We start from the raw sequence: 14,587 nt of genomic DNA on the forward strand, positions 1-14,587 counted from the left end.
TAAATTCAATTTTTTTAAAAATCTGGAATTAAGAGTCGATTAATGACCATGAAACCATTGTCAATTGTCAGAAAAACCCATCTGGTTCACGAATTGTCCTTTAGGGAAGGAAATCTGCCATCCTTACCTGGTTTGGCCTACATGTGACCCCAGAGCCACAGCAGTGTGGTTGACTCTCAACTGCCCTCTGAAATGGCCTTGCAAGCCACTCAGTTGTATCAATCAAGGAAAGAGACGACAAAAACACAAACAGCCCTGTCGACCATGCAAAGTCCTCCTAACTAACATCTGGGCCTAGTGCTGAAATTGGGAGAGCTGTCTCACAGACTAGACAAGCAAAAGTCCGACAGGGAGTCATTCCTATGGAATGATACATTACAGATAACACCCCAGAAACCACCATTACCATCCTTGGATATGTCCTGTCCATCTGCAGTACACACCCAACACAGATGGCGGCACAGTGATATACAGTCAGGAGGCAGCTGCCTTGGCAGTCTTTGACATAGACTCTGGACCACATGAAGTCCCATGGCTTCAGGTAACACATGGCAAGGAAATCTCTTACTGAATACCGCATACCATCCTCCTTCAGCTGATGAATCAGTACTCCATGTTGAACAACATTTGGAGGAAGCACTGAACATGGCATGGGTGCAAAATATACTCTGGGTGGGGGATGTCAGTGTCCACTGCCAAAAGTGGCTCAGAAGCAACATTAATGATTGAGCTAGTCAGGTCCTAAAGGATGTAACTGCTACACTGGGTCTATGGCAGGTGGTGAAGGAACCAACAAGAGGAAAAAGCATACTTGACATCATCCTTACTAATTTGCCAGCTGCAGAAGCAACTGTTTATGACAGTATAGGTACAAGTGACCACTGCACTGTCCTTGTGGAGACAAAGCCCAGCTTTCACATTGAGAAAAGCCTCCAAAGTGTTGTGTGGCACAAATCACCATGCTAATGGGACAGACTTCAAACCGATCTAGCAGCTCAAGACTGGGCATCCATGACGTGCTGTGGGTCATCTACAATAGCAGAACTGTACTCCAGCATAATCTCCAACCTCATGGCCTGGCATATCCCCCATTTCAGCATTGCTATTAAGCCAGGGGATCCACCCTTGTTCAATGGAGTGTGCAGGAGGGCATGCCAGGAACAGCATCAAACAAACCTAAAAATGAGGTGTCAACCTGGTGAAGCTACCAAACTGGAGTACTTGAGTGCCAAACTGCAAAAACACCAAGTGATAGACAGAGCTAAGCAATCCCACAATCAACAAGAGAGATCGAAGCTCTGCAGTCCTTCCACATCCAGTTGTGAATGGTGGTGGACAATTCAACAACTCACTGGAGGCGGCAGCTCCACAATATCCCCATCATCAATGCTGGAGGAGCCCAGTACATCAGTGCAAAAAATATGGTTTATGCATTTGCAACAATTTTCGGTTAGAAGTGCCAAGTGGATGATCCATCTCAGGCTCCTCCAGTGGTCCCTAGCATCACAGATACCAGTCTCCAGCCAATTCGATTCACTCCATGTGATATCAAGAAATAGCTGGAGGCACTGGAAAATGCAAAGGCAATGGATCCTGATAACATTCCGGCAATAGTACTGAAGACATATGCTCCAGAACGTGCTGTTCCCCTAGCCAAGCTCTTCTAGTACAACTGCAACACTGACATCTATCCGACATTGTGGAAATTGCCCAGGTATGTCCAGTACGTAAGCAGCAGGCCAAATCCAACCTGGCCAATTACCACCCAATCAGACTGCTCTCCATCATCAGTAAAGTGGTGGAAGGCATGATCAACAGTACGATCAAGCAGCACCTGCACAGCAACAACCTGCTCAGTGACATCTAGTTTGGGTTTCTCGAGGGTCACTCAGCTCCTCATTACAACCTTGGTTCAAACATGGACAAAAGAGCTGAATTCCAGAGGTGAGGGGACAGTGACAGCCCTTGACACCAAGACTGCATTTAAATCAGGTATGGCATCAAAGAACCTTGGCAAAACTGGAATCAATGGGGATCAGGATGGAAACACTCGATTGGTTAGAGTCATATCTGGCACAAAGCAAGATGATTGTGGCTGCGGACGGTCAGTCATCTCAGCTCCAGGACATCTCTGTAGGAGTCCCTCAGGGTAGTTTCCAAGGCCTAATAATCTTCAGCTGCTTCATCAACAACCTTCCCTCTGTCATAAAGGTCAGAAGTGAGGATGTTCGCCGATGTTTACACAGTGTTTAGCACCATTCATGATTCCTCAGATACTGAAGTAATCCGTGCTTAAATACAACGAGATCTGGATAATATTCAGGTTTGGACCAACAAGTGGCAAGTAACATTCACACCACATAAATGCCAGATATTGACCATCACGAATAAGGGGCGATCTAACTACCGTCCCTTGACATTCAATGGTATTACCATCACTGAACCCCCCAATGTCAATATCCTTGAGTTACCATTGACCAGAAACTCAACTCGACTCGCCACATAAGCACAGTGGCGACAGGAGCAGGTCAGAGACTAGGGATACCGTGGCCAGTAACTCACCTCCTGACACCCCAAAGTCTATCTACCATCTACAAGGCACAAGTCATGAGTGTGATGGAATATTCCTCACTTGCCTGGATGGGTACAGCTTCAACAACGCTCAAGAAGCTTGACACCATCCAGGACAAAGCAGCCTGCCTAATTGGCACCACATCTACAAACATTTAATCCCTCCACCAGTAGCAACAATATACTATCTACAAGATGCACTGCAGAAATTCACCAAAGATCCTTCGACAGCACCTTCCAAACCCACAACCATTGCCACCTAGAAGGATAAGGGCAACAAATACCTGGAAACACCACCACTCGCAAGTTCCCCTCCAAGCCACTCACCACCCTGACTTGGAAGCATACCGCCATTCCTTAACAGTCATTGGGTCAAAATCCTGGAATTCCTTCCCTATCGATATTGTGAGTCAACCCACAGCAAGTGGACTGCAGCGATTTAAGAAGTCAGATAACACGACATTGTCGAGGGCAAATAGGATAGGTCATCAATGCTGACCAGCCAGCAACACCCAAGTCCCACAAATGAGTTTAAAAAAAGTTACTGTGTATTGGAGTCATCAAGCCTGGGGGAAATCAAGACTGAAATAAGAATTTCAACAGGTAGGCTAACGTATGGATGAAATTTATAGAGATGGAAATAGGTGATTTCAGTGAAAACATGTATGTGAGATCAGAAGCTTATCTTAGAAACAAATATGACACTGATATTACAAATCAACTAGCTTATTATCAGAAAGAGGGATGGCAGAGGAATGCAACAAGATCTGGCAGAGGAATGGAGTTTGGAGTACGTATCAAAAACAGTAATTTCCTTATATTCCATTGGTGGAAATCCACTGTACTAGATCCTTAATCACTTTGCTAGTCATCCAATGTTTTGTTGCCAGGTCTGGCATAAAGTGGAAATCTCTACCTTTCATCAGTCAGACAGCAATGAATTTATGACTTCATACAAACCACTTATTATTAACGTCTTACTTACTATTTTCATAATGCCACTTTGAAACTATCTATAGTGAATACTGAAGTAAACTTAAAATTACGTTTTATATTTACTATTACTATGAAAGTCTTCAATTATTTTTGCCATCTGTCTTCATACTATTTCTTGAGAAGGTCCTATTTACCCTCTACATCTCCACCTTTCACTATTTGCGCCCCATTGGTAGTTCTCTTCAGTTGCTGGAAGTAATAGTTAGGGGAAACTAAGAGGCTGCACTCGAGGGATATGGCTCACAATTGTTGATAACTCTAAAGCAGGGCATAGAAACATACCAACCAACTGCCAAGGACCATGGTCAAAGAAGCTTTACAAGAGAGGTCATATGCTCCAGGTGGACTTGCAGCCTCTTCCCACTTTACGTATAGTTCTGAAATAGCAGTTTATGGCCACCTCCATATTTAACTTCACAAAGCTATGCATAGAGTCAGCTGCACACAAATTCAGTAAGTAGCACATAGATTCATTGTTCTCAAAAATCAAATAATTCCATCAATATTTCCACTGCAAAAGTGAATTTAGAAGTTGCAACATCACAAATAAATAGCATTAACAAACCAAACATATGGAATTTTTCATAACTGGTATCAGATTGAAACATTTATCTATACATGCTCCTAGACGTGTGAAATCTAGAAAATGCACAATTTTTCCAATGTACTTCTTGTTTGTGACCAGCACCAGGTAGTTGTGCAAACTAATCTTTGTTTCCACTGCGGTTTCCTCTTCCTGAGAAATAGTAATATTGTGAGCACATATCTTGCCATGTCCTAAGTAGGCCACAGTTTTGCAAGGAAATCGATTAAATTGTACCAGTGTTCACAATGAGGATGATGACAACGTGGGCAGTGAGCACTCAACACCCAAGATATGTTTAATGGTTAATGCCTACAAGTTTGTGAATGAAGGGACACTTTCAGGTGAAGGCTGGAGATACAAAGGTCATCTATGTCTCCAAAGAAGTTCAAGAAATTTGAAGGGTATGAGAACATAATAATCAGCCACCCCTTTATCCCTGCAAAATCACTCTGCTATTCTTTCATATCACGTCTGGATTTGCTATGGCCTGAACTTCACTCTCCTGTGAGTAAAAAATCTGAAACACAACCTGGAATATGTTCAAAGGTGTAGGAAAGAAAATTCCAAAGCTGAACATCACTCAGAACAAATTTCTCCTCAATTTTAAACTGAGACCTCCTTATTTTGAAACTGTGTTCCCTAGTTACAGATTGCTCACCTAAGAGAAACATCCTCTCACTACCTGCACTGTGAAGCTCCCTCAGATTGTATGTTTCAATAAACTCATCTTGCTGCCTTCTAAATTTCAATGTGCTTCAGCCCTACCTGCTCAACCTTTCCTTATAAGAAACTGCTTCCATCCTAGGAATCAACGCAGTGGACCTTCACTAACCTGCTCCCAATTTAAATATGTCCCTCTTCAAATAAAGAGAACAAAATTGTACATAGCACTCTTGGTGTAGCCTCACTAATACCCAGTACATGTGTGGCAAGGCTTTCCTACTTAAATATTTCCTGATTGTTTGCTGACATGAACACCAAGCTTTTATACTTCATACACAAGCATGTCCCCACCCTTCGATACCACAGGATTGTGCATTATCTCCATTTTTAAAAAATCAGCTTTTCTATTCTTCCAGCAAAATGCGCAGCCCCAAATTTTCCTCACTATACCTTATCTGCCATTTTGTTCTGACACTTGCTTAACCTATCTATATCCCTTTGTAAACTCTATTTCCTGAGAACTTATTCTCCTACCTAATGTTCTCATATCAGAAAATACAGATAGTACACGACATCCTTTGAAAGTGCAGATGGCTCACATTTTGCACGCACAAGAAAGATCTTTAAATTTCTCTGACATCCTACCAAATTAGTGCTATCTTTGAAGTTATACATCACTCCAAAGTACAGTTTCACACCTCTCATAGTAAATATGAGAGGTTTACTATGAATTTTACAATATGAATTTTACAATATAACTACTGTCTACAAACTACTACCCGACCCTATAATACACTGTGCAAGGCAACACCAAAAGAAAACAAAAGCAAAACAAAAACACAAAATACAGAACAGCTATGTTTGGTGCAAAGCTCCCAAACAAAGGAACGGGAGCATTGTATGTATACCCGTATTAACTGAGGAGACCCTCCAGGGCCCAGGGCTTGACAAATCTAACCATCCTGGTGAAACAAACGTCCTAGTTAAGATAACTGACAAATCTATATCCAAATAACTCAAGTAGGGTTGCAATGTCTAATAAAAATGGTCTGTTGTGTAGTGCACCATGTTTGTAAAAAAGACCAAGGTTATGTGCTCCATAATTAATTTCTGCCATCCCAGCAAGCCCGGCGGGCTCTCAGACACCCAATTCATCAGAATATTCTTGCACAGTATGCAAGAATATTAAATAGTTTCTTCCCACGCCCGTCTAAAGACGGTAAATTCGGTAGACCTAAGAGGAGAGATATCGGGTCTACTTTGACTTCAGTCCTCAATACCCTCCCTATCTCTTCTGCCACAGTGCTCCAATAAACACGGAGCCTGTGGCATGTCCAGAAGCAATGGGTAAGAGTATCTACACTTATTTTACATTTGGGGCACAATGAAGATGCCCCTTTTTTTGAACTTCACCAGAGGGTCTGGTGCCAGATGAGCTCGGTGGAGAACTTTTACCTGCATAGCGCATGTCCTATTACAGATTGAGATCTTTTGAGTATTCTCCCATATGTTCTCCCATGTTTGAGAAGAGATCTCCACTCCTAGCTCTTGCTCCCAAGACCTCACATAACTGGTTAATATCCTGCCAGGCCCTGCCACCCAGCAGGCGATAAAGGGCACTAACCGAAAGGGTGTTTGTGGAATGTAGCAACAACCTCTCTGTACCGGGCTTATAGGGCTTAGTGAGAAGCGTAATCTTCTTCTGGATGAAATCCCTAACCTGAAAAAAACAGAAAAGATCTCTAATGGGCAACCCGCATTTGCAGCTCAGTTGCTCAAAAGACCTCATAACCTCCCTCTCAAATAAGTCTCCCCAACTAGAAACTCCTCTCGCTGCCCATAGTTTGAACCCTGAGTCCATCATCCGTGGTGGGAACCCTGGCATGCCAACTATAGGCATAAGTGGCGAAGTCTTGGATAAACAGCCCTCACTCTGATGCATCACCCTCCATGCCTTGACTGTACTGATGACAATGGGGTTTCGGCAGTGGTCCATAACTGTCCTCATCTTATCCATGAACAATAGGTAAATAAGAGGGCACTTTGCCTGAGAGGCCTCAATATCCAGCCATATTGAGTTTGGATTGTTAACTACCCAATCACAGACAAAGGACAGCAGGGAACTCAATTGATACCTCCTGATGTCTGGGAGATCAACTCCTCCCCCTCTTTGAGGCAACTGCAATTTAATAAGTTTGATGAGGGGCCACCCACGATGCCAGACAAAGGAACCAAACCACTCCATAAGCTTCTGCAGCGTTGACCCGGGAAACATTACAGGGAGCATACGCATTGGATAAAGCAAACGAGGAAGAAGATTCACCTTACTGAGAGATATTCGGTCCAGCCATGAAATTGGAAGATCTCGCCTAATATTGTCGAGTAAGTGAGCGAAGTTGGTCCGAACTAACAGATCAAACTTAGGGGTAATAAAAATACCTAGGTATCGGAATACTACCCGTGACCACTTAAAAGGGAACTTAGGGCCACCTTCAACTTCTGGCACATTCTTAAGGTTCCTCAAAGGCATAGCCTCCAATTTTGCAAAGTTAATCTTATATCCTGAAATAGCCCCAAATGAATTGATACATTGTATCAAATGGGGTATGGAGGTGATCGGGTTCAATAAAAACAGAAGGACATCATCCACGTACAGTGTAATCTTGTGTGCCCTCGATCCCACTTCCGGAGCAGTTATGTAGACATTCTGACAAATGGCCTCTGCCAGCTGCTCTATCACCAACGTAAACAACAACGGTGAGAGGGGGCAGCCTTGCCGACTACCCCAACTAATCCTAAAATTCCCAGACTTCACGACGTTGGTGATGACCGCGGCCAGAGGGCGGCAATATAAAACCTCCACCCATCTAGCAAAGATTCCACCCAACCCAAACTGTTCTAAGACATAAAAAAAAGGCCATTCCACCCGATCAAATGCTTTCTCTGCATCTAAGGAAATCATCAACCTCTGAATCGATCATTGCTGACAAATTTGGACCATATTCAGCAACTTTCTAATATTAATAGAGGACCTACAGCCCCTTATAAAGCCTCTCTGATCCTCTTTAATAATATGGGGGCAACACCCTTTCCAATCTCAACACCAGGATCCTGGACAGAATCTTGAAATCTGAATTTAATAGAGATGGGCCTGTATGAGACACAATCCTCAGGAACCTTCCCCTTCTTAAGAATTAAGGAAATATTAGCTTCTCTCAAAGATATTGGCAGGCATTCATGCATATAGAAGTGATTGTACATCCCCAACATCGGCCCTGACAGAATCCCTATAAACACCTTATAAAACTGACCCGGGAAACCATCAGGGCCAGGTGCTTTCTCACTCTGAAGTTGCCTAGCTGCCTCCTGTATTTCCTGAACTGTCAAGGGGGCATTAAGGAGAGAGACCTGTTCCAAGGTTACCCCGGCAGGTCCAGGTTCTTAATAAAGGTCTCCATTTTAGCCCTCCTGTCCTTGCAACCTTCAGACCAATACAATTCAGAGTAAAAGCTCCGAAAAGCCTCATTAATCTTTTTAGCATAGTGTGCAAGGACCCCGGCACTGTCTCTGATTGCAGTAATGGATTGGAGAGCACGCTTTTTCCTAGTCAGGTAAGCTAAATACTTCCCTGACCTATCCCTATATTCAAACAGCTTTTGTCTAGCAAAAGCAAGTTCTTTCTTTGCATTTTGTGTCAGTATTGAATTCAAGGCAGCCCGGAGGTCCGTGATCCACTGTAGCTTAGTCACTGAAGGCCGCGCAAAATGTGCTGCCTCGGCGGCTTTCCACCGTGTCTCAAGTAGATGCTGCTGTCCCTCCTTCTGTCATTTCCAGCTGGCCGAATTGTAAATAGCTAATCCCTAGTAAAGGCCTTAGCAGTCTCCCATAGCATAGACGGACTACAATCTGTGCCGGAGTTGATAGTCAAGAATTCCTGAAACTCCATCAATAGCCATAGACTTTTCCCCAGAGCAGGATTGACTGGTACGAGAAGTCATAGTTTGAAAATATTAGGAGGAAGGTATAAAGGAGACGTCAGAGAATTGTGAATGCATGGGATGCGTTGCCAGCTGTGGTGGTGGAAGCAGAGGCATTGGGGACATTTAAGCGACTGCTGGACATGCACATGGATAATAGTGAGTTGAGGGGTGCATAGATGAATTTACGACATTTTACATTAGAATTAAATCTCAGCACAACATCGTGGGCCAAAGGGCCTGTTCTGTGCTGTACTTCTCTATGTTCTAAGTATTCCACAAATTTGGAATCCTTAAGGAGAAAAGGGTCCAAACGCCAGTGCCGCAAACCTAGCCCTTCACTTTTGGCCTTAACCTCCAAATATACTGTCGCATGATCAGAGATAGCTATATTCCCAATTTTACAACCCATAATCGAATCCAAAAGGGCCAAGGGAGCCAGAAAGAAGTCAATCCTCTCGTGACATTTATGTGGGTTTGAAAAAAAGGTGAACTCCCTGCCAATAGGGTGAAGACATCTCCAAATATCCACCAGCCCCAACTCCTCGCATAAGTCAACCACCTGCTTGGCCTGTGAAGAAATAGTTGGGGGCCCACAAGGCATCCTGTCCACTGTTGAATCCAAAAGACAATTAAAATCTCCCCCTATAATAATGTGCCATGTTCCAAAAGCACTCAACTTAGAAAAAGCAGTAATCAAAAATATGAGGGGATGCAGTTGAGGACAGTAGACATTTAAAATGCCATTTTACTCCCCATGTGTCAGGGCTTTAAGTATCACAAACCGTCCCTGCTCGTCTTTCACCTGCTCTAATAATGTGAATGGAAGATTTTTCTGGATAAGTACCGCCACTCCCCTACTTTTAGTAGTAAAGGATGTAAAAACTACGCGGTCATAATCCCCCGTTGTAATTTCAGGTGTTCCCCATCATCAAGATGGGTTTCCTGCAACAAAGCGATATCAACCCTTTCCCTCTTACTGCGAGAAAGCATCTTTTTCCTTTCAACAGGCGAATGACTTCCCTTAATGTTCCAGGTGCACCATTTAAGAAGGCACTTAGCCATATCCCTTTTCAGAGACCCTTGAACCCCTCGGAGTGAGAACCCTGCTTACAAAGCACCGAGCATAAGTAAATAAAGACTCAGAGTCAAAGAACTCTATACAAAAACTACTCTATCATACCTATAAACAATCATTACTACTAAAAAACTACAAAGAAAACCAACTATAAAGCCTTGAATGGAAGACTCTTCCCCCTGCCCATAGGGGGCACTCACCCTACCCCTCCCCTCCTTCATGGTCTTTCAAACCTGGACTGTGCCCCAGCCTTTGGCCAGAAACAAAACAAGGAGATGATCCTTAAATCAACAGAAAAAAGACAAAGTCAGGATGAGCACTCCACCCATCCCTGGCTTCATGTCACCCCTACTTCTAACTAAAAGAGAAACAGAACAAAAAAAAGGGGAGAGACAACAAAGAACATCCACAAAATTTCCCATCAGAAAGTCCAGTTGTTAAAAAAAGGAACAACTTATTCCAAGGTCTTTTCCCCCCCTTTCCAAAAAGGAAATTATTAGGGAGAAAGAAAGGAATTTAAAAAAAAAGAAAATATGGGGAAAGATAGAAAAGAGAATAAACATTAACCGTATTCTTCGGGCCAATCCGTCAATTTTAAAGTGTCTACAAAGTTTTCAGCTTTATCTGCTGAGTCAAATGTATAAACTGAGTCCTCATGGCTGAAACAAAGCACTGCGGAGTATCTCATGGAATAATGAATGCCCAGCTTCCTCAGCCTCTTTTTAACTTCATCGAAGGACTTCCTCTTTCGAATTACAGCTGCAGAAAAATCCTGGAAAATCATGATTTTTGACCCCTTGAACAGCAGTGCCTGTAGATCTTTTCCCAGGGATCTGGAAACTTCTGTCTTTTTGCTTGCCCTTATATGAGTGGAAGTGCACTAGGATCAAGCGGGGGCGCTGCACCAGCCCTGACCTGTGCACTGTAACTCGATAAGCCCTCTCAATCTGCAGCCTGCTGGACTCAATGTGAAGGCCCAAAATCTTTGGCAACCAGCTTTCAAAGAAGCTGACTGGCTGCTCACCTTCAGGGAGCCCGACAATTCAGAGATTTATCCTCTGACCTCGATTTGAGGTCAGCAATATGGTCTCCAAAGCCCACGCCTCTCGCTCCAGCACCTGGATCCAACCAAATGAGGACTCCATCGCAGCTTCCGAAGCCTTAGTTCAACCGTCCACCTCCTCCAGACTCCCTACCCAACACCCTGGATCTGCTGCTCATGCTTCTGCAGCACGGATGCAATAGGGGGACCTGGGCATGAATCTCCCCACAGATCTCCTCAATTGCAGCCCCAGCTTTCAAAGTGTCTCCATCGCCACAGCCCATTCCTGTGAGTTTGTCAGGTTCCCAGGGAGTCAGGAGAGGCTGCTCTCTCTGGTGTGGCGTAGGTGCTGCAGGGGAGTGTCCTCCCTGCTGCTGTTTGCTCGCTCCTTTTCCCTTTGGCATCCTTCCCACTCCCAAATATTAACAAATATGTGTTCTGTAAGGTTTTAAACTAATAATTCCACCACAAAATCGGTTAGTTATCTCATGCCAGCATAGGCATATGTGCCTTTAAGAAAAATTTACTGAAAAGAAACGAGCAAAATAAACTTTAAAATAAATTTTAAAAGGATCATTTTACTTGAAAAATAATTAAGTTTGAATTAGCTTTGTAGTGTAATGCAGCAATTTCCTGGAACCCCTTAAATCAAAGAATAAAAATACACTATTGTTCCACCAGCCAAGGCAGAACACACTATCATTCCAGCTGTCCCTTAGCTTAATTGGTCCTGCTTTCAGGTTACAAGCACTACAGATTCTTTCACCATTCTCAAGTATCTATATACCTTTAAGTCTTGGATAAGGAAATAAAAGCTGAAAAAAAAATTTCTTGTTCTTTTTCTTCAAAAGATACTGGCAAATTGTGGCTGTGTTGGGATGATGTTTTCCAACATATGTGTACATATGCATGTGTGTGTGGGGCAACAGATATCAGATTGATAACGAGATATTTTACCTTTTCCTTTTTCTGGATATTTTTTGTGTATAATAACAAAGAAACACCTATTCCTGCATCCCCGAGTAGTGTACGAGAATTTGGCATATCTGGCAAAGGGAAATCAAAACAACAAAACAAAAGCTCTAACTTTAATTATTTTGAAACAAAAACTATCGAATGGATAAAGAGCAGCATTTCAATGAAGGTGAACCTGAAGTTAGGCAAACACAATAAAAAATGATTGAATATGTAGCTGGATTAGATACTGAACCTACAATTTGAAGAGTATTTCAAAAAAAGACTGCTTTAATGACAGTATTAAAATCTATGTTCATGAATGCAAAATAAAAAGAAGTAGTACTATTCTGAAGCACACTCATGGATTATAACACCATACAGTTTTCAGCGGTACTCACTTCCCAATAAGACCTGTACATTTTATAAAATAAAAGCAGTATTTCTATTTATGCCAAGGTGGCTTAAATATCGTTCTTGGTAACAGAAAATACAGGAATCACAGTTAATGAATACTCATTCAGTGAAAAATCAAGAGTGTAGAATAACAGATGTCGTCTTACCTTAAAATAAATTGAGGAAGTGAAGAACAGCTTCATTAATGGATCAAAATAAAAGGAAATCACATCTGCAATTGGACAAAACAATATGAACAATATTTTGACACTCGGAAGAAGTAGTTGAGAAAGACAAGTTAGTGCCTGGAAAGGTTTTCAAATAAAAAGAAATTAAAGTGTTGAACCTTTCAAATGCCATCATGCAAATGGCCAGAGGCCAATTGCATAGTTCTAGAAATAAATAAATTATCAAAGTTTGACATTTTACAGGTACTCTTCACAAGGTAGTTAAAGCTCGTTATTAAAATGATGTCAGAATGGCTTTCCTGAGCCAAGGGATCAACCCAGATCCCAAGACCCTTTACAGGAAACACCTATCCCTGAACTACAATCCAGTACTGTTTTATACTGCTACTGCTTTCACTCCTTCCAAACACTTGGCCCTCCCTTTTAACATATGCAAATTGCCTCAGACTATTTTCTGAGCTGGGAAAGGCTTTGGAAATCTGAAGCACAAAGGGGAGTCCTACTTCAGATGTTTTCTTAAGGTTAATATGCAGGTTCAGTTCACAGTTAGGAAGGCAATTGCAATATCTGCATTCATTTTAAGAGGGCTGGAATACAACAGAGGTATACCGCTGAGGTTGTACAAGGCTCTGATCAGACCACACTAGGAATATTGAGAACTGTTTTAGGCCCCTTTTTGATGGGGAGTAGTGTTGGCATTGGAGAGAGCAAGAGGGGGTTTGCAAGAATGATCCTGGAGATGAAAGCTTGTCATACAAGAAGCAGTTGACGAGTCTGGGTCTGTCCTCGATGGAGTTTAGAAGGATGAGGGAGGATCTAATTGAAATGCACAGAATACCAAGAAGCCAGATCGAATGGATGTGGAGAAGAGAGACCAGGACTCGATGGCCCTGAAATAAGGAGGAATTCTTCAGCCAGAGGATGATTAAATTGTTGAATTGAAGCCCATTGAGTGTATTTGAACAGACAGATTCAAGGTTAGTAAGGAGACTAAGGGTTACAGGAAGAAGGCAGGAGAATTGGGTTAAGAAACATCAGCCATAATCAAATGGCAGAACAGACTTATTGAGTCTTAGAGTCAGGGAGATGTACAGCAGGGAAATAGACCCTAAGGTCCAACTCATCCATCCCAACCAGATATCCTAAATTAATCTAGTCCCATTTGCTAAAACTTGGCCCCGATCCTTCTAAAGCCTTCCTATTCATATACCCATCCAGATGCCTTTTAAATGTTGGAATTGTACTAACCTCCACTACTTCCTCTGGCAGCTTATTCTATACATGCATCACTTTCTGCATGAAAAAGTGCCTCTTCGGTCCCTTTTAAACTTTCCCCCTCACCCTAAACCTTTGCCCTCTAGTCCTGGACTTCCCCATCCCAAGGAAAAGACCTTGTCTATGTACCCTATCCATGCCCCTCATGATTTTATAAACTTCTATGAGATCACCCCTCAGCCTCTGGCATTCCAGGGGAAAACAGCCCCACCCTATTCAGCCTCTCCCTACAGCTCAAACCCTCCAACCCTGGCAACATCATCATAAATCTTTTCTGAACCATTTCAAGTTTCAAGTTTCTGTTAGCAGGGAGGACAGAATTGCACACAATATTACAAAAGTGGGCCTAACCAAAGTTCTGTACAGATGCAACATGACCTCCTATACTCAATTCTCTGGCCAATAAAGGAAAGCATAGCAAACACCATCTTCACTATCCTATCTACCTATGAGATCACATGCAAGGAATTATAAACCTGCACTCCAAGGTGTTTTTGTTCAGCAACACTCCCCAGGACTTTACCATTAAGTGTATAAGTCCTGCTAAGATATGCTTTCCCAAAATGCAGCACCTCACATTTATCTAAATTAAAATCCATCTGCCACTCCTTGACCCATTTGCCCATCTGATCAAGATCCCATTGTACTCAGAGGTAACCTTCTTCAGAGGTAACCTTCACCACACTTATAATTTTGGTGTCATCTGCAAACTTACTAACTATTCCTCCTTTGTTCACATCCAAATCATTTATATAAATGATGAAAAGCAGTGGACCCAGCACCAATCCTTGTGGCACAACACTGGTCACAGGCCTCCAGTCTGAAAGGCAACCCTTCTCCACCACCCTCTGTCTTCTAGCT

General features: G+C 42.6%; 1 protein-coding gene across 3 annotated transcripts in view; it reads right to left on the reverse strand.

The window, feature by feature from the left end:
* cenpi (centromere protein I) overlaps window positions 1-14,587 on the reverse strand; it is a 117,458-nt gene that overhangs the window by 36,349 nt on the left and 66,522 nt on the right. For all 3 annotated transcript variants that reach the window (XM_072595155.1, XM_072595156.1, XM_072595157.1), the window contains one exon: window positions 12,431-12,495. In XM_072595155.1, the coding sequence (XP_072451256.1) occupies window positions 12,431-12,495 (65 nt within the window). The remainder of the gene's footprint in view (window positions 1-12,430; window positions 12,496-14,587) is intronic.

Source organism: Chiloscyllium punctatum, chromosome 25, assembly GCF_047496795.1.
Source record: "Chiloscyllium punctatum isolate Juve2018m chromosome 25, sChiPun1.3, whole genome shotgun sequence".
NCBI lineage: Eukaryota > Metazoa > Chordata > Chondrichthyes > Orectolobiformes > Hemiscylliidae > Chiloscyllium > Chiloscyllium punctatum.